The 27811-nt window shown below is 45.3% G+C and overlaps 1 protein-coding gene across 4 annotated transcripts in view; it reads left to right on the top strand.

The window, feature by feature from the left end:
- ALMS1 (ALMS1 centrosome and basal body associated protein) overlaps positions 1–27811 on the top strand; it is a 99602-nt gene that overhangs the window by 23721 nt on the left and 48070 nt on the right. For all 4 annotated transcript variants that reach the window (XM_075931031.1, XM_075931030.1, XM_075931029.1 and 1 more), the window contains 3 exons: positions 15449–15569; positions 21623–23924; positions 26496–26655. In XM_075931031.1, coding sequence (XP_075787146.1) covers positions 15449–15569; positions 21623–23924; positions 26496–26655 — 2583 coding nt within the window. The remainder of the gene's footprint in view (positions 1–15448; positions 15570–21622; positions 23925–26495; positions 26656–27811) is intronic.

The raw sequence follows: 27811 nt of genomic DNA, 5'->3' as shown, positions 1-27811 counted from the left end.
CCAGGAAAACAACAAAATCCTGACGGACTAAACTTTGCCCTACTTACGCATTGTAAGAAGTCTGTTCTTCAAGAGAGATGGGCCTTCTATCTCCTTCAGTCTTGGAAGAAACCACTCTAAAATTTCAAACAAAGAAATGGAGAGGAAAAATTCCTCTTTTCCAGTTTGAAATTCCTACCTGAATTGTTATTGGCTGACCACCTGATACTTGGCTAGGTACAGGAGACATAGTTAACCTCTTAGTCACCAGGTGCTGGTCAGCACTCCTGATTATGACAGGCCTCTACTGGGAACACACACCACACCAGCGAGTCAATATAATGGTCTTCTGTTGATGTGTATTAGTAGTTAAATTCCTGGACTGTCATTGCTTATTTAAAGTGCTGTCATATGGGTAGAAATTGGGGAAATATTGCATTTTATTAATATTGGCAGAACTGATTTAAATGGGGCCTGTGTTGTGTAGTCTTGCCTTAATCTTTGTATTCATGCCTGTCAGTATGAAAGAAGCTATTTGCATATATTTGCATGTATATGCAACCACACTTAAGTTGCAATCCTCGGCACATGCTTTGAGTATCATTGTGGTCTCCAGGGCTTCCAAAGTTGAGTAGCCTTGGTATAGATTGATATAGTATGTATTAAACAATAGCTCAACACACAAGCTTGAATTTTCAAAATTGTTTTGAGAACAAAATATTGATTCTTACAATGCTGGCTTTCTCTTTGTTAAAAGTATTTTGAATCTGCAACTGCTTTGCAGCTTCTTTTTTTATTTCCATTATGAAATTTGTACTGAGGTCACCACATCTACATATAGAGCAAACTGCCAAAGCTAAGACTGTTCTGTTTTTGCCTTCCTCTTTAATCTTCCATGAACAGCAATTTGACTCTGGCATTCAGATTTGTCAGTAAATATAAGATGAAGTAGAATGCCCAGGTTTGCTTGCTCTGTAAATTCAACACAGAGAAGGCTTTTGACCTTCAGAGTGACAGCTGAAAGAATTACTGTTTCGACACAAGATGCTCAGAGTGTTGTGCTTTGAGCATCATGCATCTGCTTTTCTGCCCCCAAAACGTAGGGTGCATCTTGGTGTAATGATCCTGTAAATCATCATAAGCAGCCAGAATATGATGGTGATATTTCTGTTCCTGCAATAAATTATCAAAAATGTGTTCCACACTGCATAAAATTAGAAACTTTAAAAATGTTGAGAGGAAAGGCAGGTACATTTTTAAAAACTGTTAAAAGACTGTATTTATGTAAGATGTTAGTGCAGTGCAGTAGCCATAAACCCTTAAAACAATGGCTTTGCACATGATATTTAGCCATGATATGTTCATGGTTTTTCTTTCACCTTCTGCATGTGTATGAACCAGAAAGTTACACTTCCTGAATTTTGTCCCAGCATGAAGGCATCTCATCTAAAACACCTGAAGAGATTGATCATACCATCTCTTTGTTTTCTGTGCTTCTGCACTATATAGTGTTTTAGGACGCACCTTTGTTGCTATACATTAGGGATTTTAGTCTATGCATATACTTGTAATAGACTGAAATTTTATTCCACGCTCTTCCAGCATTCCCTGGTCTTGGACACTGTCTCTCATTCAAGCATGCCATTTTCCATAATCCAGACACCAAAGTATTTGAACTAGTCAGTATGGTTTATAGTCTCTCCAGTAATCTCTGTATCCACTTTCCTTGTGGCACCCCTGCTGATGCACATTATCTTAGTTTTAGTTATGCTTATTTTCATCCCATACCAGATTAGCTGGTTATACAACAGGCTTACTGTTTCCTTTAGGCCAGGGGTGGGCAATAATTTTTGGTGGGCAGCCACTCCAAGGTTTTGGTAAGCGGTCAAGGGCCTCACTTTTCTGTGGAGGGGATGCGGAGTCTAGATTGAAGATTGAGTACAGAAGGGCACACAGGGTAAGGGACACGGGTGCAGGAGACGGTGTGAGGTCTGAGAGGGTGTTTGGGTGTAGGAGGGGATTGTGACCTGTGTCAGAGGATTGAGGTGTAGTCAGGGAGGGATTGTGAGTGCAGGAGAGGATTTTGGCCTGGGAGAGGGGTGTAGAAAGGGGTACAGGGTATGGGAGGGTGTTGTCACCGGGGGCAGGAGGGTGCAGAGGGTTTGGATGGTGACCTGGGGGAGGGAGTTTGGGTGTAGGAGGGATTGAGGTGTCAGAGGCTGGTGCTGGCTGGGAGGAGTTTACCTAAGTGTCTTCTGGCCAGCAGGCTGCAGCACATCCAAGGGAGGCTGGGCTCCCTGCCTGCTGCAGCTCCAGCCCTCTTGAAAATGCAGGTTGCTCCCTCCACCTGACTCTCAATTCTGGATAGGGGAAGAGACTTGCACTGGCCCAGTCGCTCAGGCCAATCTCTCAGCTCCAATTGGCTGGCTGTTTCCAGTTGAGGATTGGGCTGGGGGTGGGGAGATTGCATGAAGCTTCCCCCCTCTCTGCAGAGCAGAGAGCCACAGGGACTGTGTTTTAATCCATGGCAGCTGTGTTCCTGAGGGTCCTGGAAGGGTGCTCCATGGGCCGGATCTGGTGGCTTGGCAGGCTGGATCCAGCCCCCGGGCCGTATTTTGTACAGCCCTGCTTTAGGCCTTCTTTTGAGGCTGCCTTATTGCTATGTTCTCCTTCCAGTGGTGTCCCTGTGGCTGCTCCACTTAGTGTCGATGTGTCCTCACATGGGCGATAGGAGATTTTTAGCCTAGCAGTGCCTTCCCATGTCACGTACGCGCAGTCACTATCTTGTGCTGTTTTATCTGTTAGCTGCATGCATGGCACGGGTCCCCTCAGTTCCTTTTCTACTGTCCTCGGCAGAAGACAACATTTTGGAGCAATCCTTTTTCTGACTGAAAAGACAAATTAGTAGTTTTAGTCCTTACTGGTCATGCCATCGACATCTCTTGCCACGCATTCACTGGTGCTGTGGCATTGACAGAAAGGGCAGAGTCGGAGCAAAAGAAAAAACTAGCTCCTCTGCATTGGCTGGCATGGGTTCTAACCTGGGACCAACCAAGGTGGATATGTTGTTACCACCAGGGCTGATGAATACTGAGGCACTGGTACAGTCTTCCACTTCCCAGTGCACACTGGCACCTAAGCATACATAGGCACTGAAAGTCTCAAAGTCTGGAACCCAGAAGACAGAGATGTGGCACCAAACACCACAACCACCGGCACCATCACTACTGGGGCTGACAAATGTTTCACTCCTGTGCACTCCCATAATTATGGAGACTAGTCAGCACCATCGTTCTTCTGAGAACATCTTTCTTGCCCATGCCATCCTCTCTGGGCACTGGACCCGGCACCAGTCATGAGAGTAGGTTCTCTTCCCAATATTCATCACTGACTGTGGCATCTTGGTGCTCAACTAGGTACCAACCATCTCATCAAAGTCCACAGTATCTGTCGTTTAACTACCGGCAGTGTTACCCACCTCAGCAATACCAACCCCATTGGCCACCATGGAACCAGTACCTTTGTCATTGCTCCCACCAGCACTTATGGGAATCAACAGCAGTGACCCCAGCACACACAACACCACGGTCTCCTCCTACTACCACACAATCATTGCTGGCCCATCTTCCACGGGTACCTGTGGCAACTATCCAAGTGTAAAAGGAGGATGGTGACTTACCCCAAACAGATTCTGACAGACACACTTCTTCTTCGAGTGATGTCCCCGTGGGTGCTCCACTACAGGTGTCGGGCTCGTCCCGGCGCCACAAACCGGAAACTTCTTCATAGCAGTAGCCCCCCTCCGGAGGACCGCGCGTGCGCAGTGTGTCCCGCGGCGTTCGCGCCTTTTCTGCGTCACGCGGTCCGACCCGCCAGTTCCTCCTAACCGTCCACGGCCGCAGACGGATCTGGAACACGCTCCTCTCCTGAGGAGAAATCGTTTAGTCAAAAATTAGATATATGTTCAGTTGTTTTTCCCAGTTAGCCCCTTCCCAACGTAGTCAAGAAGTGCGCATCATGCGGCGAGGCTATGCCCGTGTCGGATGGCCACTCCCGCTGCATTCGCTGCCTAGGGGAGGGCCATATCCCTCAGAAGTGTGGCCATTGCGCCAAGCTAACGGCGCGCACGAGGCGTGACAGAGAGATGCGCCTTAAAATGCTCCTCTTCAACAAGGCTCTCCAGCCGCCGCCGACAACGGAGCGAGAGACCGAGGGTACGCACAAGACCAAAGAAAAGGCCTCCGCTTCGTCCAGGAGCCTAAGTGCGGCAGACTCGAGAGCCGCGTCGGGCCACCCACAGGCGATGGAAAAGCCTTCCAAAGCCCGTAGCACATCGGCGCCGAGCCCCGCACTCTCTGTGGCATCGGCCCCGCCAACCCGTCCGGAGTCGGCACCATCATCAGCGGCACCGAGCCTCCGAGCGGCACCGCAGCCGGATTCGGTGCGGTCCTCGGCACCGAGGCAATCGGCACCGTCGGCGCATGACCGTGCCCCGACTAAGACGGCACCGGTGGCTGGCCCGGCACCGAAACCTAAACAGGCACCGAAGCCTAAGCCGCAACAACCTAAGGCACCGGACACGGCACCGAGGAAACACTCGGCACCCAGATCCCATCCAAAGCCTAGCGACGCAGCCATTCCTCATCCTCAGGGCACGTCGGCACCGCACCGCACCGACCGATCGCTGGAAGTGGAGGAGCCGTCCCAGTCTCCCGTTTCGGCACCGGATCCGACGACCTTACACCCTCAGGTGTCGGGACAAGAAGTGCTTCCGCCTTCCTCACCTCCTGCGCCTCAATCACCACGCCTTCCAGGGGAAATCTCTGATGGGGCCTCACTTATCTCGATCCCAGATAGCCCGGTCCCCTATACTTCTAGAGCGGTACCGACGAAGGCACAGAGGAAAACACACCACCCTCGTACCCCTTCTCCAGGTTCGGACAGGGCAGCCTTCTCGCCTGGACCTTCGATTTCACCTCAAAGACGGCGGAGCCACTATCACGAGTACTCTCCTGCACGCCGTTACTATAGATCCCCGAGAAGGTCCATCACACCGCCTCACTATCACCGATCATACTACTCCAGATCGCCGTACCGTTACTCGTACCGTTCTCGTTCCCCTCGATCACCTACCCGCTCCCGCTATTATCGTCATAGGAGCACTCTGTCCTATTCTCCACAATACTCTCATTGTGCGTCTCGTCACCGCTCACCGCATTCGGAGCGTTCACGATCAATATCGAGGCGCTCACCCTTGTCTCCGAGCCGACAGCAAATATATTCGCCAACGACCCAAGGCTCTATTCCACCGGCTCAACGCCCACCAGCGCCTACGGGAGATGCGTCCACGACTTCGGTCCCACAGGACGATACCACTCAGTCACCAGTGGCGGAACACCAGTCAGTGGCCTCCCCGACAGATGTCGCTTCCTCTTCTCCTGACGATGCGGTGTTTAATGACGAACCCCCTCTAGCAGATGATTATAAACAGTTCCATGAGCTTTTTACACGGGTAGCGGATTCACAGAACCTACGCACCTCGGGGGCGCCTCCAAAACACCATCTGCTGCTCAGAAATTTACAACATTCTAGTAAATCCAAGCTAGCTCTTCCTTTCGATGCCGCGATATTGGAGGTAGCCAATGACATCTGGCAAACTCCGGCGTCTATGCCTCCTACCAACAAACGCACGGACAGAAAATATTTTATCGACGCCAAGGATGCAGAGTTTCTCTTTACCCATCCTGTTCCAAACTCTATCGTGGTTGACGCAGCACAGCAAAAGGCGAGATCCGCGCAGGCGAGAAATTCCATCGCGGACAAAGAGGCCAAACGCTTGGATTTGCTAGGCAGAAAGGTCTATTCATCTGCAACGGCCACATTGAGGATGGCAAACTACTCCGCCCATCTTGCCAACCACGACTTCGACAACTATTCGAAGTTAGTGCCGCTCATACAGCATCTCCCACATTCCAAAAGGGAGGTACTGAAGGCCATAGTGCAAGAGGGTTACACAGTGGCCCGTAATGCGCTCCAGATATCTCTCGATATTGCGGACTCAGCCTCCCGCACTACCGCGACGTCCATCGTCATGTGACGAGACTCTTGGCTCCACCTGGCTTCAGTGCCAAAGGATCTACACCCTAAGGTGGAGGACCTCCCATTTGACCGAGCATCCCTGTTCGCTCAAAACACAGACCAAGTGTTTCACTCAGGAAAAGACTCTAGAAATATGTTAAGAACGCTAGGGATGTACACCCCGCCCTTCAGGCGCAGGAGAGCCTGGCCATATAACAGGCAGAGGCCGCCTCCTTCTTCGGCTTCCTACTATACCAACCAACGATTTAGGCCATACGACCAGCATAGACAGAGGCAGCGCCCCCAACGTCACCGCCAGCAATCTAACAAGGCCAACAACCAGCAACAATCTAGGCAGCAAGTTTGACGGACTGATTGAGAGTCTGCAAGCCATCCCTCAACTAGAACCCAACGCGAGAGTAACCAAACTCTTCAACCGCCGTCTGTATCCATACTCCCTTCGTTGGTTTGCCATCACCACAGACCGCTGGGTCAGGGAGATTGTAACCTCAGGACTCACCATTCCGTTCTCCACCTTGCCTCCCACCAACCCTCCCTCCCCACCCCTTTTCAGGGACCCCTCCCACGAAAATCTGTTACGACAGGAAGTAGTACACCTACTTACCATAGGTGCGGTGGAAATAGTTCCTCCCGAATTCCATCGCAGGGGGTTCTATTCCCGATACTTCCTCACAGAGAAAAAGTCGGGGGGATGGAGGCCGATACTAGACCTTCGCGGTCTCAACCGCTACCTGCGAAGATACAGATTCAAGATGGTTACTCTGGGTTCCATCATTCCAACACTACAAAAGGGGGATTGGTTCGCGTCTCTCGACCTGCAGGACGCATACTTCCACATTCCTATCCATCCAGCTCACAGGAGGTTTCTGCGATTCACCGTCGGAGACGACCACTACCAATATGCGGTACTTCCCTTCGGCCTATCCGCAGCTCCGAGAGTATTTTCAAAGACCATGGCAGTCATAGCGGCATACCTCCGTCGAGCGGGGATCACCATCTTCCCTTATCTCGACGACTACCTCCTCTCAGCACCTTCGAGAGAACAAGCCGAGATGGCAGTTGCCACTACAAAAGGCATCTTCGAGACCCTTGGCCTAATTATCAATCTGCCAAAATCTACTCTAACTCCGGCCCAGTCCATCGTGTTCATTGGGGCCAGACTAGACTCTACCACTGCTATGGCATATCTGCCTACGGACAGAGCCGACACCATTCGAGACCTATCGAACGTCTTGCTCACGGCCCCGAAGGTCCCTTACCTTACCTGCCTGAAACTATTGGGCCACATGGCCTCTACCACATACGTCATAGCCCATGCTCGCCTCCGCATGCGATGTCTGCAACATTGGCTCCTCATAGCCTACAAACCGGGCATTACCAATATCAACACTTTCATAACCATCCCTGCCCGAGTCAGGAAATCGCTCGTTTGGTGGACTCTACCTGCCAATACTCTAGCAGGCGTTCCATTCCGGATCCAGCCCCCATCCATTCAACTGACCACGGACGCGTCCCTAATAGGCTGGGGGGCGCATATGTTGCACTACCGGACTCAGGGACTGTGGTCCCATCAGGAATCCCTACTCCATATAAACTTCCTGGAGCTCAGGGCAGTCTTCAACGCATGCCGCCACTTTGTCCACCACATACAGGGGACCACCATACAAGTCCTTACCGACAACATATGCACGGTTTACTACATCAACCGGCAAGGCGGGGCCCGGTCCAGGACTTTGTGTGCGGAAGCAGTGCGCCTGTGGAACTGGGCGATCCGCCACAGGATCGCGCTCATAGCTTCCTATCTCCCCGGCAAAACCAATATAATTGCGGACACGCTCAGCAGATCATTCCACTCCCAACACGAATGGGAGCTCCTTCACTCTGTAGCCCTCGATCTGTTTCGGGCATGGGGTTACCCAGAGATCGACCTCTTTGCCACTCGCGACAACAGGAAGTGCCGCTCTTACTGTTCGAGAGCGGGGATAGACAACCAATCCTTGGGGGATGCCTTCCTTCTCAATTGGGGGGCGTACCATCTCCTCTACGCTTTTCCCCCAATCCCGCTGATACCGCGGGTAATACAGAAAATACTATCAGACTCGGCGACAGTAATCCTGGTGGCTCCCTTCTGGCCGCGCCAGACTTGGCTCACGCAACTCATGCAGATGTCGGTGTCCAGACCTCAACGTCTTCCACGGATCAACAACTTGATCTCACAACAAAACGGCAACCTTCTCCACCCGGATGTCGACCGCTTGCACCTGACAGCTTGGCTCCTAACTGGCTCCAGGGCCTAGAATTAACCTGCTCCCAAGCGGTCATGGATGTACTCGTGCAAAGCAGACGCCACAGCACCCAACGATCGTACATCTATAAGTGGCGTCGCTTCTCAGCCTGGTGCCAGCCACAAGCCATTAACCCCCTAAATGTGCAGATCCAGCGTATTCTGGACTACGTCCTGCATTTACACTCCCAAGGATTGGCCGCTGCTTCGCTAAAAGTACACTTGGCAGCTATTTCGGCTTTTCACGCTCCCATAGAGAGCTTTTCCGTTTTCTCTCATCCACTTACGAAGAAATTTCTCAAGGGAATTTCCAATATTTGTCCACCACACAAGCCTATCCCGCAGCCATAGGACCTTGGCCTTGTACTGGACACCCTTACCCGCCCACCATTTGAACCACTTGCGACTTGTGAGTTACAAATTCTCACGATAAAGGTTACCTTTCTCCTGGCAATAGCCTCAGCTCGGCGAGTTTCAGAGCTTGCAGCACTTTCAGCGGACCCTCCATACACGATGTTCACTCAGCAGGGAGTCTCACTGAGATGTCATCCATCCTTCTTGCCAAAAGTCAACTCGTCCTTTCATGTCAATGAACCTATAATCTTCCCTACTTTCTACCCCAAACCACACGCTACACCGGAGGAAGCCCGCTGGCACACTCTGGACATTAGAAGGGCATTGGCATTTTATCTTGACAGAACACGTCCATTCCGGAAGTCTCCGCGTTTGCTATTATCACTCGCTAATCGCTCTAAAGGTCATCAGCTGTCGTCCCAACGTATTTCCAAACATATAGTTAACTGCATCACCCGTTGCTACACTCTCGGGGGAAATCTCTGCCCTGTCCGCTAACCGCGCATTCAACCAGAAGTATGGCTGCCTCCACGGCTTTTATGAAAAATGTATCTCTTACAGACATATGCAGGGCAGCGACATGGTCGTCCGCATCCACCTTCGCTAGACACTATGCCCTTGACCGTCTCAAGGTCGCAGACACAGCAGTCGCTCAAGCAGTCCTTTCGTCCGTGCACAAGTAAATCCGAAGCACAATCAGTGCGAGGGTGACTGCTTCATACTCACCTGTAGTGGAGCACCCACGGGGACATCACTCGAAGAAGAAGAAAAGGTTACTCACCTTGTGCAGTAACTTCTGTTCTTCGAGATGTGTGTCCCCGTGGGTGCTCCACGACCTGCCCTCCTCCCTGCTTCGGAGATCTCTCTTGTATCTTGCAGATGTTCCGGCTAGAAGGAACTGGCGGGTCGGACTGCGCGACGCAGAAAAGGCGCGAATGCCGTGGGACACACTGCGCACGCGCGGTCCTCCGGAGGGGGGCTACTGCTATGAAGAAGTTTCCGGTTTGCGGCGCCGGGACGAGCCCGACACCTGTAGTGGAGCACCCACGGGGACACACATCTCGAAGAACAGAAGTTACTGCACAAGGTGAGTAACCTTTTCTTTCCAGTACCCCAGTCTCCTCACAGCTCTCTGAGAAAAGCCATCTCCGCACAACGGATATTTTGAAGTGGATATCAAATTGAATAAACATCTGCTACAGACTTTGGAATAACTAGTATCCACCACGATGGCTGCATGGACTGCCTTTCTGCAGAATGTGCCCCTGGCTGACCTCTGCAGAGCTGCCACACGGTCCTCACATCACATCTTCACCTCGCATTATGCACTGCAGCAAGGACCAATACCATCCACCTCTGTGGGTAAGGCTGTTGTTGCCTCCTCTTATATGACTCCAAAGCCCATCCCCGCAGACAGCGGGTACTGCTCTTTAGTCACCTGAGTGGAGCATTTGGGGACAGCACTCGAAGGAGAAGAGGAAGTTCTTTGAGGAGTGTCCCTGTGGGCACTCCACGGTAGGTGTCTTCGCGCTCCTGCACTTAAGATTGAAACTTTTTAGTGGCAGTATCCCCCTGGGTGCCGGCGCACACTTGTGGCACCGACTGTGATGTATTGAACATGCTGACGCATGCGCGCTGTCAATCATCCCTCAGTTCCTTCTCAACTGCTCCTGGTTTGGTTGGAAAACAGCAGCGCCCTGTGATAGATCTTTGTGTATTTAGAGTAGTATTTGGTGTTCAGATTTTAAATCTTATTTCTGTTCACGGTTTTCCCCTCATTATTTGTTATTTTTTTTAAAAAAACCTTCTCTCTGTTCATAGCTATTAGCATAGAGTAGGCATGCCAGGCTCACCAGGTTTCAAACAGTCTATCTCCGATGGGCATGCCCGGTGTATTCGCTGCCTGGGCCAGGGCCACTCACCAAAGACTTGCCACCATTTGCAAGAAGCTCTCATTGAGATTCTTGAAAGGACGGGAGTGACAGTAAAAGCTCCTTGCTATGGAGAAAGTTGAGAGGCCAGCTTTGGAATCGGCATTGCAGACCTCTCCAACCCCAGGGGTGTGTCCAGACTACATGCCTCTGTCGACGGAGGCATGTAGATTAGACAGATCGGCAGAGGGAAATGGAGCCGCGATTAAAATAATCGCGGCTTGATTTAAATTTAAATGGCTGCCCCGCTCTGCCGATCAGCTGTTTGTCGGCTCAGCGCGGCAGCCATTTAAATTTAAATGAAGCGGCGATTATTTAAATCGCCGCTTCGTTTCCCTTTTTCGAATAAACTAATCTACATGCCTCTGTCGATGGAGGCATGTAGTTTAGACGTACCCCAGCAGTGGCTTCTGACCAAGGGCCATCTGCACTTGAGGGAGGCTCTGGCCAAAAACGACAAGGAGTCCTGTAGCACCTTATAGACTAACATATGTATTGGAGCATAAGCTTTCGTTGGCTTCGTCAGATGCATGTAGTGCAAATTTCCAGAGGCAGGTATAAATATGCAGGCAAGAATCAGGCTAGGGATAACGAGGTAAATTCAATCAGGGAGGATGAGGCCCACTTCTAGCAGCTGATCTGGAGGTGATATCTTTCCCTAACTAGGGATGCTTTGTTGGAGGGCTGGAGTATGCATGCCAGCAGCCCGGGGAGGTGGACTCCTTCGGTGTCAAGCCTGCACATCAACGTTCTGGAACTCTGTGCCGTAAGAAGAGCATGCAAATACTTTCTCCCCCGAATCCAGGGCAAGTCCATGAGGCTACTCAGACAACACTGCCTGCATGTTTTACATAAATCACCAAGGCAGAGCCAGGTCATACCTTCTCTGCAAAGAGGCGATAGAACTGTGGCAGTGGTGCATCCACCACCAGATCACCATATCGGCAGTATGCCTTCCAGGCAAGCAAAATGTCACCACAGACCATTTGAGCCGCATATTTCATCATGAGTACGAATGGGAGAGATGCTCCTGAGCCCTATATACCGTATTCCTCAGGTGGGGCTTTGCATAAATAGACTTATTTGCCACATTACACAATGCCCCAAATAATGTTTTAGATTGGGGCTGGGCAAGGGCTCCATGGGGGATGCCATGATGATCATCTGGTCCCACAACCTTCTATATGCCTTTCCACCTCTTCCCCTTACTGGCAAAATCATACAAAAGATAAAACAGGACGGGGCCAGGGTCATCATCATAACTCCCTCTTGGCCCGGACAGACCTGACTCCTCGGATTCCTTTTCCACCATGGCCGGACATTCTATCTCAGGACCAAGACCGAGTTCTTCATCCCAACATACTCAAGCTCCACCTCAAGGCATGGTTCCTCTGGCAAGACCAGATCTGTTGAGAGGAAGTTCTCAGTTTAATCCTGAACTGTCGCATACAGAGTACAAGAAGGACTTACCTACAACAATGGCCATTTCTCTGAGTGGGCAAACCACAGAATACTGCAACTTTGTTCAACACATCTGATGATCATTTTTCACTGTCTCTTCTCATTAAAGGAAAGAGAACATCTCCAATTCATCAATAAAGATTCTTAGTGGCTATTTCGAGTGAGCATGATGGTGTAGATGGTCACTCTGTACTCTCACATCTGACCACAAAGAAATGTTTAGACGGTCTCACTTATATCTTTCCCCTGATAAAACTGACAGTTCGACTGTGGGATCTCAGCCTCATCCTCAACACCTTGACCCACCCTCTGTTTGAGCCAATGGCAATATGCTCCCTGAACCACCTTTCCTTTTTTTTTTTTTTTTTTTTTTTTTTTTTTTTTTTTAAACTAGAAATCATGACAACAAGGAGGGTCAGTGAACTGATAGCACTCAATGAGGATCTGCCATTCACAATCTTCTACAAAGACAATGTAGTGTTAAGGCTTCATCTAAAATTTCTCCTAAAAAAATAGTCTCGCACTTCCACCTTAACGAACCTATATACTTACCTGTTTTTCACCAAAAGCCTCATCTGGACACCAGTGTGGCACAACTCCACTCCTTGGATGTTCGCCAGATGATTGCTTTTTACCTAGACAGAACAAAACAGTTGAGACATTCTTCCAGACTATTCATTTCCGTAGCAAATCGCTTCAAAGGACACGCGATCTCAGAACAGAGACTTTCAAAGTGGATAACAAATTGTATTACAAATTGCTGTATCTAATATATAAAGGAGAATGTTTGTAAGTTTGTGGGCTAATAACTTGGACACTAGAAGGGCTACCACAACCAAACTTTCCATGGGATAACCTTTCATCCAGGAGAAGGTTTTAAGGTACTCTTGGACCCGATCGGGCCCGAGCTCAAGCTGCAAAAATAAAAAAGTAACCTTCCGTGCTGCGCTGCAGGGGCCTCTCTGCCCACCCTAGGTCCCGTGCCCGCCGCCTGTGGCCCTCAGCGCCGTCTGGGACTCACCTCCTCCCACTGGCGAGGTTACATAAGCGACCCTTTTTCCCCCCCGCGCCAGCACACACGCAACAGCTTGGGCACCCGCGAGCACCCGCAACAGCTTGAGCACCCGCAAGCCCCGGGCGCGAGCTGGGGTGCCCCTCCCACGTGTAACCTCCTCTCCACCTGGAGTCGCACCCACCCCCCTTCCGGGGATGATGCAGACCTATATTTTAATCCCTGTAGAAATCAGTTCAACTTTTCTACCATTCCAAAAAAGATAATGGACTACTGTTTTTCTACATTTTCTTCCTCCGGTTCCCGAGCAACACCGGGTAACTCCAGCTAGTTATCAATAAGGTGCCTCTACTGACCCAATAGCGGGCACACTCCACTAGAGCAATGGCCACCTCTATGGCCTTCCTACATAATGTACCCGTCAGGGACATTTGCAGAGCAGCAACATGAGCTTCTGCATACACCTTTACAAAGGATTATGCTATAGATCAGGAATCAGCAACCTTTCAGAAGTGGCAAGTCGAGATGTAACTTATTTGCTTCTATTTATGGGTCTGCATGCCATCAGTACTTTTTAAAGTCAATAATAGTCCTACTTACAGCAGCTTCATTAATAAATAAAGATGCAGATCTTACAGTTTTAGTAACACAGGATTAAAAAAAAATCATTAAGATCAGAGTTTTAGATATCTGCAACACTCCAAAAAAATTCTGTTTAAAAGAATCTTTTTCTTTCTTACTTTCGGATACACAGGCTTAATTCTTGGCTCCGTCACAGGCTCAAGACAGACCCCAAGGGCACTCTACACTGCAGCTGGAGATGTCCATTACAGCTCACGGACGGACGGACAAAACCTTTAGCTGAGTTAGTGCACTGAGGGTAGATCTACACTGCAGTTAACTTGCTGCTGAAAGGTGTGGAGCACACATACTATACTCCCCGGTAGCACTAAGGGGAGCTGAAGATGCACCCAGATGTCTGAGTGTAACACTGAGCTGTGTGAAATTGTTACAAGTTTTTTTTCCTTTTAGGGAGCAGGAAAGGACTCTTTTCTAAAACAAAACTGGCTCATCCCAAACTGTCAACATTGTCAAAATGGTTCCTCTTGTGTAAAAAATGTCCATATCTTTTCACAAACTCAAACTTCCAAGTCTTTTATAACTAGTTAGTGCCTGTTTTTGGAGGGTTTTTTTGTGAAGGAAAAACTCGGGAATCTCTTGGCTCAGGACTTTAAGTACAAAAGGAAAACACTTTTAAAGGGAAAAGAAAAAAATACACTTTGAACAGCTTAGACATCAATTCCACATTCCCAAACCAGAAAACAATAAAACCTGACGGGTTATCTAGACTTTGCCTTTCTTACACGTTTAAAAAGTCCATTCTTGGGAGAGAGACAGGCCTTCCTATCTCCCTGTTACATGGAAGAAACCGCTATGACCCAGACAAAGGAGGGAAAAGTTTAAAATTCCTATGTCCCAGTTTGAAATCCCTACCTGCATTGTTATTGTTTGACCAGATACCTGGCTAGGTTTAGGTGACATAGTTAACCTCTTAGTCCCCAGGCTGCTGGCCAGCCCTCATAGTTATGACACCTTCCAAAAATGTATTGTGGTGGTGATCTGTTCTGTCAAGCCAGAATTTCCCAAGAAGTGGGTGCATATTAGTTTTGGGTGAGGGTTTTGATCCTTTGATGAACAATTTGTGCAGCGTTTTGAAATCATTCAAACTGAAGACTATCAATATAAGTTTAAATATTTGTCAAACTTTTGGTATTCTCTTGTAATTTAGATTGTAAAACAGGCATGGGTAAATTTTTTCTGCAAATTAGTGGGATCTTGACTGTTCTGTGTTTTGTAGTAAAGCAGGGCATCAGCCCTTCATAGGTGCTAAGCTGTTTCACTGGCAGTTGAGGGGGCTTGTCAAAGATCCAATCCAGATAAATGCCTAGGATGTTGAAGTTGCATCAGTAAGCTGGCAGTTTGGGTGGGTAGGTGATTGATTTATTAGTGTTTTTCTGGCTCTATTTTCTAAAATTGTAAACATCTGATATCTGAAATTCCATCATCAATATAATTGGATATCTGTATAAGGAATCATAAGGTAGCCTTCAATATCAGCTTAATGGAAATGTGAATTATTTTTTATTCATCTACTTCAGTCACTAGCATTGCTGGATTATGTAATTTTTTTTTTACCATAATTGGCATTTTTTGGCTTTGCAAGCTATTCCAGATGGCCGGGCAATTGAATTAATAAGGGGTTGCTTAGCAAGCCCTGACTATTGCATTATCATCACATCACCATGATTTTTTTTTAAATCTTAACAGAAATTCAGGACAGTCGCTTTTCTCCCTGTCTCCCACTATCGATGACTTATTCGGCACGAGATCAGAAGATTTTGGACGATACCTTATTTCAGCAAACTGAGCTGGATTTTGCTCCTCTAAGGTGGGATGAAGTTACTGTGTGTTGTTTGAATTCTCTACATTGTATGTCCTGTGATTCAGTGAATTTTCAGGTACAGTAGAATATGCTTATTAGTAATCCCTCTGTGGACAGCAGGTTTGTGAGATTGCATCTAGGAAAGGAAGTGCTAAGCTGTGCCATCCTGCCTACTAGCTAGGCAGTAGCAGGATAAAAGGCTGCAGCCCAGATGTAAGGGCTTTCTACAGGAAGCTAGGGGCCCCATGGAACATGGGCACCATTTCATATTTTTTTTGGGTGGGTGTAACTTTAACCATGATTCCGGGCTACTTAGGCACCTGAAAACTGTGGGGTTTTTTTGTGTTTTTTGTGTGCAGGTAATAACTTAAAAATTATTATCCGACAGAACTCTAATTCCTATAATGAAAGAAAATTAATTATTAGATTCTAATACCTTGTGTCAACTTACTCAGGAGACATTGGTTCGGTTTAAAGTTTTAATGTATACTCTTACTTTATACTAACTCTTGAATACAACAATTGAAATATCGATTAATTTCTATCACTTTTTTGCAGTTCACCAAGCTTGCAACAGATCATTTCCCTTTTGCAAACATCCTTCTAGGGCAAGGCCACATGAGTCTAAACTGCACCTGCCCTGGGATTTAGGGGTGTTCACCCACTGCAAATAATGATTAGAAGCTGACTATAAACAGAGATGAAACTGACACCTTCATACTATTGCCAACCCCAAATGTTAAAAAATCATGAATCAGGCTCATCAAAAATAATGAATTTATGTAAAAATAATAGATTTGGTGTTATTTTTATTTGCCCTCTGGGTTTTTTTCCTATCCTTTTGGTTGCACTGGAGGTCACCTTTTGAAGATTTCTCCACAACCACAAGGGGTTAAAAACGTCATTTTTTCTTTGAGTGATGGCTGAAATCATCACACATCCGCTTGATTCCAAAAGCTGGGGGTTCAATGAAAATAATAATCATAAGACTTGTAACCAGGGAGGGTTGATTTAAATCAGTACAATTTAAATAATTGAATTAAATCACAATTTAAATCACCAAAAAACTACATTGATTTAAATCAGGTTTCCCACTGATATTTCTTCACATATTTATTCAACAAATAGTGCAGATCTGATCACTAAAACATGTTAATTTACAGCTCATTACACCCTTTCATATCGTCTAAGACAGTATGCATTGTGTAATTTTTTTTAGATAACTCGATATTTATTAATTTAGGAAATAGTACATAATACTCATTACTTTTATCAAGCTGCAGATGCAACAGCAGTACATTAGGAATGGTAAGAACTAAATCATGCACACAAACACAATAGCACTTACATTTTATTAAACTAAATCTTAAATATAACAAAAATGTTTCACAATTGTAATTGAAATAGTCTCCTGAGTTGCTGGCTGATGACTGTCCTTAAGCTTGCTCTCTCTCAATTTTTTAAAAATTTTATTAACTCTAACAGACACATCCTTAGAACACCAAATGTACAGCATCCTTAAAACTTCTACAATTAGCTCTCATCTTCCCCATTCCCACTGGCTTTTTGATGCAGCTTGATACCAAGATACCAAAAAAGCTAAGACTGACTATTTAGAGCATAGGTTCCCAAACTGGGTGTGTGTGAAGAAATTCCGGGGGGGAGCACAAGGCGACTCAGTGCCTCCTCTCCCCTTCCTCTCCCCCCCCCCGTTAACTTCCTCCCCCAAGAAAGAGCCCGGTCCTTCTACTAAAAAAATTCAGAAAATACCATGTGAAATGTCCGGTATTTTCTGTTTTTCCTGGCTCGGGACTCCGCCAGAACACGTGCATCTCGGACTAGCTGGGGTGGGGGGAGGATGGAGCGTGTTGGGCAGACTTCAAAATGGCCACCTTAAAAGGGCAATGGCTGCTATGCTCTTAAAAGGGCAACTTTTGGGGGGGGGTCACCAACTTTTACCCTGGAGGACCGTCATCTTTTTTTTTTTTTTTTTTTTTTTTTTTTAATACTGGTCCCCTGCAATTTTTTGGGGGCTGGGGTGGGGAGGGGAATGAGGGTTTCTCAAAAATCAAAAAGGGAACGTAATGCCAAAACATTTTGGAACCACTGATTTAGAGTGTACTTAATTTTGGAGTAAGCCGCATTGAAAATAAGTATAGGATGGGGGTTCCTTTGGGAAAGCGGAGTTATGCTGAAGTAAAATAGGGAATAGACTTGTGGCATCACTATTATCCTATTATCATCTGTGACAAGGGTGTTCCAAAATAAGAGGCATGTATTATGTACTATAACATAAGAAAATGACACTTCGTGGCAACTGGCAACTCTAGATTTCTCTTGCTGCAGCTTTGTGTACTGTATATTTGGGTGATAGATTCTAAATCTAGTTAACTAATTAAACAAGCCATAAATATTAGCTAAGCTACACTTTCTTTTTTTAAAGTAACATCCACCATAGCGAACAGCTTGGGAATTTACTTGTTAAATCACACGTATACTAAAAGGCATAGAGAGCATTTCAGAGTTGATCCACACTGTTCTTCAGACATATCCATGTCTTCATCCACATAATTTTCTCACAATAAGTAATTTTCCTTGCGATGTTTCATTCTTGCAGCTAGGCCCTGCATCATCATCTTGCTCTGCTTATACCTGACACACTTCCCTTTTTTATCCAGCGAAGAAATATATTCACAATATTCCCAAAGAGGGTCTGTCTTACACCCAGCAGCCATGACAGTTTTTCTGTGGCAAAAGTGTAGAGGAATATAGGAAGTTATGTGTGTGCTGAATAATGGCTTCCCTTTTCTTTTCCAGTCCACTCCAATATTCCTTTCTATGCTGCCTTCATCTTTTCCTATGCATTATCCCTCTGTCTTTAGACAATGTCTTAACTAACTCTACCAGGTTCACCACCACATAAGCACAGCACAAGAACAATCCTATCCAGTCTGTCTGTCTTTGCACATTTCTCATCAGCCTAACAGAAACTGAAAGCCCATACCTTTCAGGGAGCAAAAGCTGGTTGTTTAGCTGGACAGACTAGAGCCATTAACTTATTTTTATGAGACTGTAAATGTAGGAATAACATGTTTGTGATAATACTTAATTATAGCCATTTTTTTAAAATGAGAAATTTAGTATTTTATTGATGAATGATGTAAAAAAAAATCTTTTTAAAATCCACCCTGCTCATAACAACATCATGGGAGTTGCGAGCACTGCTTTCACTTCTGTTTAAAGGTTAGTTTTTTTCCAGAAGGCTCTTAAGTACAACATTTAGTTGCAGTGGGATTCCTGTTTTACAGGTTCATTTATCTCTGTCTGTGGTGGGCCCTGTCCCTGCCCCACAGGCTACGTGCTGGCTCCCTGGGAGCATGGCAGGCAGGGGCTGCCGCCCCACTCTTGGAGTGGCTTTGCTGCGGGCTCTGCAGTGCACGTAGGATTTAACCTCTAGGATTTTTAGCAGTTACATGGTTACATTTTTAAACAACTTCTTACATCCTTAATTTCTACACTGATGCTGTGCAGGTAAGAGTTCTGCCTTCAAGCATACGTCCTCTATGCCGCTCACAGGGGAGTAGGAGTTCCCCACTTGTCTGGTACTGACTGGTACCTCTACCACAGGGCTACCTGGCATCCACCCTGAATTCTTCAGTGACTGGGGGATCAGATGTTCCAATGCTTGCTTTCTTGTGTACAAACCACCAGCAGGGCACAACCTGCAGTGGGCAGGGAGAGGAGCTGTGCTGGAACCTGGGCTGCAGCTCTACTCCCACCATTACCTCTCCCACAGCTGCTACTTGCAGCTCACAGCCTCCTGTGTGGTTTTGTGCCAGGCAGCACTGCTGCACCAGACGTGCCTCTGGGCACTGGCTACTGGCAAGTTTGCAAGACTGTAGGGGAGAAAGGCACATCCCAGCACTTCCTTTACTGGGAGCACCCTTGCAAATCTGCCTGTAGTTGTGGCCTTTATTCCACAAAGTGTTCTTAATAAACAGCATGTTATTGCCAATATGTGAATGCCATTAACATTAAAGTCACTGGGACAGAACTGGCTCCTAGAAAAATGCTGATTTTTTACCAGAAGTTGTTGTTATCCAGGAAGATATTAAGTAGAATCTACTGAAGTTCATTTGTATTAATTGCATAATAAATTAAAATCAGCACAGATAGTGGACAGAAATTGGATAAAATCTGATTAAATAGCCTTGAGTTTGTGAGAAGAGCCTGTCAGTTTGTTGGTCTTTCCATTTCCCCTTCATTTTAAGCCATGTTTTGAGGATAACTGACCAAAACCCTTCTGAGTCATTCTGTGTCTCCTTACAGAATCTGAGAGAAATCATAGTTGAATGGCACGGGGCACTTCTCTCTAAAAAATGTCTTATTGAAACATTCACAACCAGCTCTACTCATATAAAAAGTGATCAATCCACAGTATTTACAGTGGGGCTGGGTATCAGACAGGAACAAGCCCCCCCCATGGGAGAGCTGTCTGTCATCCCAGCTCCAGGGTCAATACTTCATTGGGACTATTTCTTGGGTCCAGGATTGGGTTTCAAGTGCATGTGGAGACCTTAGAATATAATCTAATGACTAGGACACTCACCTGCATTGTGGGCGATCCAGATTCAAGTCTCAAATAAAAGTGGAATGTAGGGTGTCCAGTTTGAAGTCTGTTTTACCTAAGTTCCATGCAAGAATTTGAGCCTGTCCCCCCCATATCCCAGGGGAGTGTCCTGGCCACCAGATTACTGGCTATTCTGGAATGAAGGTGTCTTAATTTTTTAAAAATGAAAGTGTATAAAAGTCTTGTTCTGATATGGAACAAAAGATTTTGAAACGTAACGTTTTTTGACTAGCCATACTGCTAATAATTCAGGGTGCAGATAAAAATGTAAGAAATCTGCAGAAACCTTTCACTGCTACAATCCCTGCTGTTCATTTCAGGCTTGACCTATTTTATATTCTTGTTAAAAGTATTTGAAGTCCTAAATTGGATAATTTAAAAAATAAATACAGTTATTTTTGAATGAGAGTCTATTAATACAAAGTGAATTAGAAGGTCCTAATTGGTGGAACACATTGACATGCTCATTAGAGCCATAGTATTTATATTTCCAAACCATTATTTATAGGTATCTAAAATCATTTTTAATGTAAATTGCCCTGTCTTTGAGGTTTAAAATATTTTCTTGATTTTATTTGGCTTAAGATGAATGTGTTGCTAAACCAGGACTGAGCAAGAGCCTGTCAGTGGACTGGATCCAACCTGCCTAGCTCTTTTATCCAGCCCGGGTGGCAGTTCCTGGCCTTGCCCCCTAACACACTGTCTAGGAGCCAGGGACACGTGAGCCCTTTCATCTGCTTCTATTTAAAGGGCTCGCGTTTCCCCATGTCTGCCAGGCAACATGGTAGCAGCCACCAGGATGGTGGCCCTTTAAGTAGAAGCAGTTGAAAGGGTTCCCGGCTCCCCAAACCTGCCACTAGTATGTTGACTGGGAGACATGAGCTTCTGTTTAGAGAGCTTGCATCTTCCGCACGGCTGCTAAGCAACTCATTCGCAGGGGTGGGCCCTAATTTTTGAAGGGGGGCAGCACTTCAAAAATTTTCAAAGGTGGAAGGGACGTGGTTTTTACATAGAAACAAGTGAAAGGGCTGGTGGCTCCCAGGCTACGTGCTAGCGGTGGGGCCGGTAGCTGTGAGCCCTTTCAACTGCTTCTGTTTAAAGGGCACATGGGGAAAGTGTGAGCCCTTTAAATAGAAGCAGTTGAAAGGGCTTGCAGCTCCCGGCCCTGTGGCTAGCATGTTGCCTGGGAGCTGCTTGGGAGGCACATGAGATCCCACCCCTTCTGCCTGAGGCCCTGCCCCTTCTGGGGCAGCCTGTGCCCACTCTGAACATTTTTGAAATGGCCCCATTCCAAAATTATTGCTCACCCTTATGCTGAACACTGGTTGTTTGCTCTCATGTAGCTATCCTATCTTTAAGCTTCACTTCTTTTAAATGTGGGTGTTGAAAATGTAACCAAAGAAACATTTACTTGTCTTTTCTCTTCCAGAGGAATCCCTGATGTTTCTGATGCTTCTGAGCAGTATCCAAAGCCTTTGCAGATCCATGAAGCTGTGCAGTCAGCAGCCACTGAAGTATCTTCGGACTTAGTTACTAGCTGCTTCACCCTGTCCCAGCATCCAGTTGCAATCAGCACTATAGAACCTTGTGATGTTGACTGTACCAGCTATTTGTCTCAGCGCCCTATTTCTCTTTCTGGACAGATAACTGTGGAGAGGCAGGAGAAGGTTGAAGATCAAAATTGTAAACTTGATATTAGCAACAAATCTTTAATCCCTAATACAGATGAAAATGTAACAGACCCAAATAGAGATATTCTTATAAACAAGCCAGAAACTCTACAGCATCCAGAAGTATCTGTTGCTAGGGAGGCCCCTAGTGGTTTTGTAAATAACGATCCCTTCTTTTTAGACAGCAATATGCCAGCTCCTCTTCTCCTGGAGCTTCAGGAGAAAGAAGTGGGGGTGTCAAGCCACGGTGGGTTCCCATCTTCAGAGAGCTCTTCATGCAAGAGCATATCAACAAGGGACCAAAGGGAAAAGGAAACAATGCAGCAAATAGGAAATGTTGAGCTTTCTGATAGGGAGTCAGAAGTGATTATAAGAAAATCACATCAGAAGCTAGAAGAAGAGTGCGTTCCTGAGCTTGGCTCTTCCAAGAGGTTTTCTGATGTTTCAAGGAGAGAACCCTTTAAAAATGCCAGTGCCCCAGATGTGTGTTCTGCAAAGCCTTCAGAAATGTTCATGTTTTCCAAGGGACATCATTCAGATTTGAAAGACTCCAGCAGACTGGAGTTTTCTGGTGTTAATATTGAGCCCCAGGGAGCCATTCTAGATATGCAGCATAAACAACTGTTTTCTAAAATGTCTGGGAAACTGAAAGAGGAGACTGTCTCTGCTAAGTCTGCAGCTAGTATCAAGAACAGTGCATCTCACCAGCCTGTCACTGCTAATGTAGAATATGGTGGAACATGCATCGAGAAAAATACTGCTGCGGAAATCCGGCCTGACGTTAACAGAAGTGAATTAACTCTTTCAGACTTCAGCATAGAGAGGGGACACAAAAATACAGGCATTTCACCTTCATTTAATCTTCCTGTAGATGATGGTTCTTTCTTTGGACATTTAGCTCAACCAATCTATCAGTCCACTCCAGGCATATTTGTAAGCAGAAATGTAAAGCAAGAAGTACCCAGTAAGCCCCTTCTTATCAAATCAAACCTTCAGGCCTCTCTTACTTGTTTAAATGAAGAAACTTCTAGGGACTCATCGACAAGTACACTAATTTCTTCTGCTGAGAAGCATCATGAATCCCAGAGTGAACGGGAAATAAACAGTGAAACTAGTGAGTCCTTGAGAATGACTCACCCTCGTACTGAAAGAATCCAGTCTCTTCCTACCCTTAGTTTCATGGAAAAGGTAGGAGCTTGGAATGTGAAGCAGCCAATGGACAAGATACCTGATGCTTTGATTTTACGTGGCGTGAGTGGAGTTTCTCCAAGGCAGAAAGCCTATAGTGCAATTGCTGATTCCTTAAACCGTATTTTAGCAAGACAGAGCAGTAGCATTAGTAAACTCAAGAGTGGTCTAGCTACATCCTTTGGAGACATAGGCTCGATGACCAGTTTGCATTCCCATGATAAAGTGTCAGCACATACTTCGCCACTTACCCGGTCTCAGTCTGACAACTCAGTAAATATAATCAGCAGGGAGGCTTCACAGATTGAAGTTGTTCAGGCATCAAAGCCAGATGAAGTTGTTCGGCCTACAGAAGACAAAAGCAGAGTTTCTGAAATGCCTGAAATTAGAAAAAATGATGCGCATTTAGGAGACGCCATGACCCAACAGTTTACAACTGTCCTTGTCCCTTCGGGGTCCAGTGGTGGTGGTGATGATGATGATGACAAATATAGCATAGGACAAAATTCAGATCAAAATGCCTTCATTTCCAGTGAAAGGGTTGCTCAACTTCTCAGAGAGGAGGAACACCATCCAAGTGGTGGGCAAGAGAAATACAATGGTCTTGAAAATAATACCAGACAGTCAGATGACCCAGAACTCTCTACTAGTCAAATCATGGACATTGACATAAATGACATTTCTCCAGATAGCTTAAACCTCCTGTCTAATTCACAGGCAAGTAGCCATATTGATTTGTCTTCTGCAAGCTCCTCTTCAGAAGTTGCCAGGGATTTTTTCACCGGTTTAGAAGGGGATAATGTCATTCCTTTCTGGACACCTACTTTGAAAACTCCAGATAAAAAAGAGATAAATATTGAAGAAAGAATACCGGTAAGATATTGCTAGTAATTTTGCCATTTCTCTTTAGGTTTGCTGATAAAGCAGCCTCAATTTGGGTTAAAAGCAGTAGGAGTTGAAGGCGCTTGGAACATCACAATGAATGGCCCATTGTATGGAGAGATCAGTGTAGCTAACAGAAGCCTTTAATATCTGACGTGTAGTAAGACTATTGGGTGCCACAGCTACAGACTTCTTCAGCTTAGATGTTAGCTAATATAATGAAAGATTCTAAATAAGGTAACTGAACAGAGGAAGTTTAAAGTTATCCTCAGTGAAGAAGTCCTTTAAAGTATATAATGTTAAAATCCTCTAAATCCACTTTGTCCTACACTGTTTTATTACGCTCTTTCTGCAATCGGGGTAAACATTACTACTGACTTAAATTATCATGGCACTATTGAAATGCTGCCTGTTCATGACAGCAGTGAATTTATCTCACGATGTTGAATCAGTATTTTAGTTACTCATTGTGATGTGGAAGTAGCACACTTTTAGGGTTTATTTCAGTGAGGCAGTTGCAGTTCCTGGATAGTGGGTTAAAGGAAGATGTTCCTTGCTTAGAGGGTCGCATTGAGGCAGCAGTGGGAAAAGGATATAAGGGTGTATAAAGACAAGTGACAGTGGCTGATTGTAGGAGATAAGAATGAAGGCAAAAAGAGGACAAGATCAGTGATGTAGATTGGGGTTGAGTGATCCACAGCCTTGAAAGCAAGGACAAGGTGCAAGCCTTTTTGTTAGCAGCACATTGGCAAGTCATTTATGACCTTCCAATCTCTTCCATGTAAGCAGGTTTTGATTTCAAAACGTCAAGTTTTGACTCCACCACTGAGTTTGGGGAGGAGCTAAGCTTCAAGAGAGCGAACTTTTCACACACCCACACGTCTTCAATAATAGCAAAAGCAACACAGAACATTCCTGGCAGAGCAGATGGCTTCTTCTATAAATGTTCTTTCAAGTTTGCCCCAGTGTGAATGTCTTAAACAGCAGATGATTAATAAACACACATTAAAGAAAAGGGAGCCATTCTGCCTACAGTTCCTTACATACAAACCAATGGGATCTTACTTTGCTAGTCCAGTCTCCCCTCCATCTCTTTTCAGAGTGGCTTAGAAATAGGATGGCTGCCAGAATAGGCGGCAACCATGTTAACACTTGCCTTTGTTGGTAGCTGATGAGTGCTAGTAAAAATTAAATTCAGATGTATATGAATGATGGACTTTATTTAGAATAAGTGGCTCTTCCTCTTGCAAAATAATGTATATCATAACAATGTAGTATTTGCAGTCAAACTTGGACTCTAATTTTCCCAGAGTAAATTTCAAGGAATATATCCATTTACTAGGGTACAAAATATATCGGAATGACAGAACAGGTTGTGCTTGTGGGGGAGTGGCACTGTACATGAAAGAAAATGTAGACTCAAATGAAGTAAAAATCTTAAATGAACCAAAATATTCCATAGAATCTCTGTGTAGTAATTCTGTGCTCTAATAAGAAGAATATAACAATAGGGATATATTCTTGACCACCTGTTCCAAGATCGTGATAGTGACTATGGAATGCTAAGGGAGATTCGGGGGGGCTATCAGAATAAAAAGCTCGGTAATAGTGGGGGATTTCAACTATCCCCATATTGACTGGGTACACATCACCTCAGGATAGGATGCAGAGATAAAATTTGTTGCTTCCTTAAATGGCTGCTTCTTGGAGCAGCTGGTTTTGGAACCCTCAAGGGGAGAGGCAATTCTTGATTTAGTCCTAACTGGAGCGCAACCTGGAGAAGAGACAAATGAAGGTGGGGGATATGACAGAGGTCTATACAGTCATGACTGCTGGAGAAAGTAACTAAGGAGTAATGTTTACTGCTCATTACACAAGTACTAGGGGTCACCAAAAAAATTTAATAGGTGGCAGGTTTAAAATAAACAAAAGAAAGCATTTCCTTGCCAGTTCAGGTTTGTACCATGTAATGCATCCACAACTACTTTGTCCAATAAGACATTTAAACAGTTCCAGCAATGAGGATTCTGTCACTGTGCTTTGGAGACTGCCCCATAGTATAACTGGCCTTAAATGTTAAGGAATTTTTCTTGGTGCCCAGCTCAAGTGTTAAGATGTTTTTGGAGAGGAGAAGTGTATGTTGAGTTTTAAGCCAAAGGCTCATTTTTTTCCTTCCAGATTTCAATTAGTGATATTTCAAAGAAATACTATAAAAGAAGCTTCCGGAGGTAGCTGAGTTAGTCTGTACAGAAAAAAACAACAAATGGTCTGGTAGCACTTGATAGACTGACAAAACACGTAGAGTCTAAAATTCAGACTAAGTGGAGGGATGGCACAATATGTAATAAAACCAGTGGTCTGGGTTTGTTGTTGTTACGTACACTGGAGAATAGGTTGAAACAAACTTTTCAAGGGCAGGAGGATGTTAAAAATAAAAATTGTGGTTTGGAGATGATGGTTGCGGGGGGGGGGGGGGGAGGGTAGGTTATAATCAGAGTTTCTTTATAATGGTACCATGTATATTTATTACTTTCCTTGTTCCATGTCCCCCCTTTACGTAAGATGTATCTTCGCAATCTTGGCATTGATCAGTCACCTTCAGCTATACTGACTCCATTTGTACCCAGAGGACCAATCAGAGAGGTTGAATTTTCCCCATCAGAGCTCAGAACCTTGAAGGAATCCACTGACACCTTAACAAAGCATGTTCAGCTATCTGAAGGTATGGAGAAAGGTAGAGGCATGCTGCAAGGATCTTACAGAACAGAACAGTTTGCATACTTGATTATTTCTCTTTAGTGAGGGGTGTTTCCATACTGATTACCGGCTTGCGGCCCCCAATAGTTTTGAAGTTCGAGTTATTCACAAAAATGTTACATTTTTCCCATGGTGAAAATATCTTTGTATCTCTTTTTTTTCTCTCCCCTTCTTTAATTTCTCTGGTATAATATGTGACTGGGGTACAGGTAGAGGTGGGTGTATCTCCATTTAAAGTATGACTATCTCCTAGAGCTGGAAGAGACCTTGAGAGGTCATCAAGTCCAATCCCCTGCCTTCACAGCAGGACCAAGTACCATCCTTGACAGATTTGCCCCAGATCCCTAAATGCTCCCTCAAGGATTGAACTCACAACCCTGGGTTTAGCAGGCCAATTTTCAAACCACTGAGCTATCCCTCTCCCCAGTTATCAAAATATGATCTAATCAATTCAGAGCCCCAATATTGGAGTTGTGGGAGTCCATGTCAACACACAAACTGTCTAAGACTAATAAATACTTGATTTCTGTGGCTTAGTAGATGTTCAGCCACTGGATCAAATGAAAGCACATTTAACTAGATCTAAGATAACTTCCATAACATGCCTTCACAGTGAATTCTTTGTTGAAATATACATTGAGTAGAGAACTGGGTAGAGAATTGTATGAGTCTTTATGCAACATTCCCAGCTATTAGGCCTCCATATCTTGTAGCCAATTCAAGAAAGCAGTCTTGCAATCTCTTTACAGCTAATACTCTTCAGACCAACTCCCTGAAAGTCACTAATGCTTATTTTCTCAGGAGTCTCTGCATTGACTTGTTTTGTCTTTCTGAGCCATGGTGGCTGGATGCAGCTCTCTCCCATGCGTATATCAATCAGGCTCTCTGTTTTTATATTGTTTTATTTTTTTAAAGTATCTCGTGTTTCTTTACATATCCTTAGGATGTTAAATCTGATGAGTATTCTTGTTTATTGCTGTGCAAAGGATATACACTGAATCAGAATTTCTCAGCACTAGAAATATTATGAATCTAAATGTCCAGTTATTTGAAACAGTTTCCCCAATGTACATAAATTCTAGAGATTTGTACAGAATTATCTAAAGCGTTTCTTTTAGTAA

The sequence above is a fragment of the Pelodiscus sinensis genome, chromosome 5 (assembly GCF_049634645.1).
Source record: "Pelodiscus sinensis isolate JC-2024 chromosome 5, ASM4963464v1, whole genome shotgun sequence".
Classification (NCBI taxonomy): domain Eukaryota; kingdom Metazoa; phylum Chordata; order Testudines; family Trionychidae; genus Pelodiscus; species Pelodiscus sinensis.
Note: the sequence above shows the minus strand (reverse complement) of the source record. Positions and strands in the feature narration are given on the sequence as shown.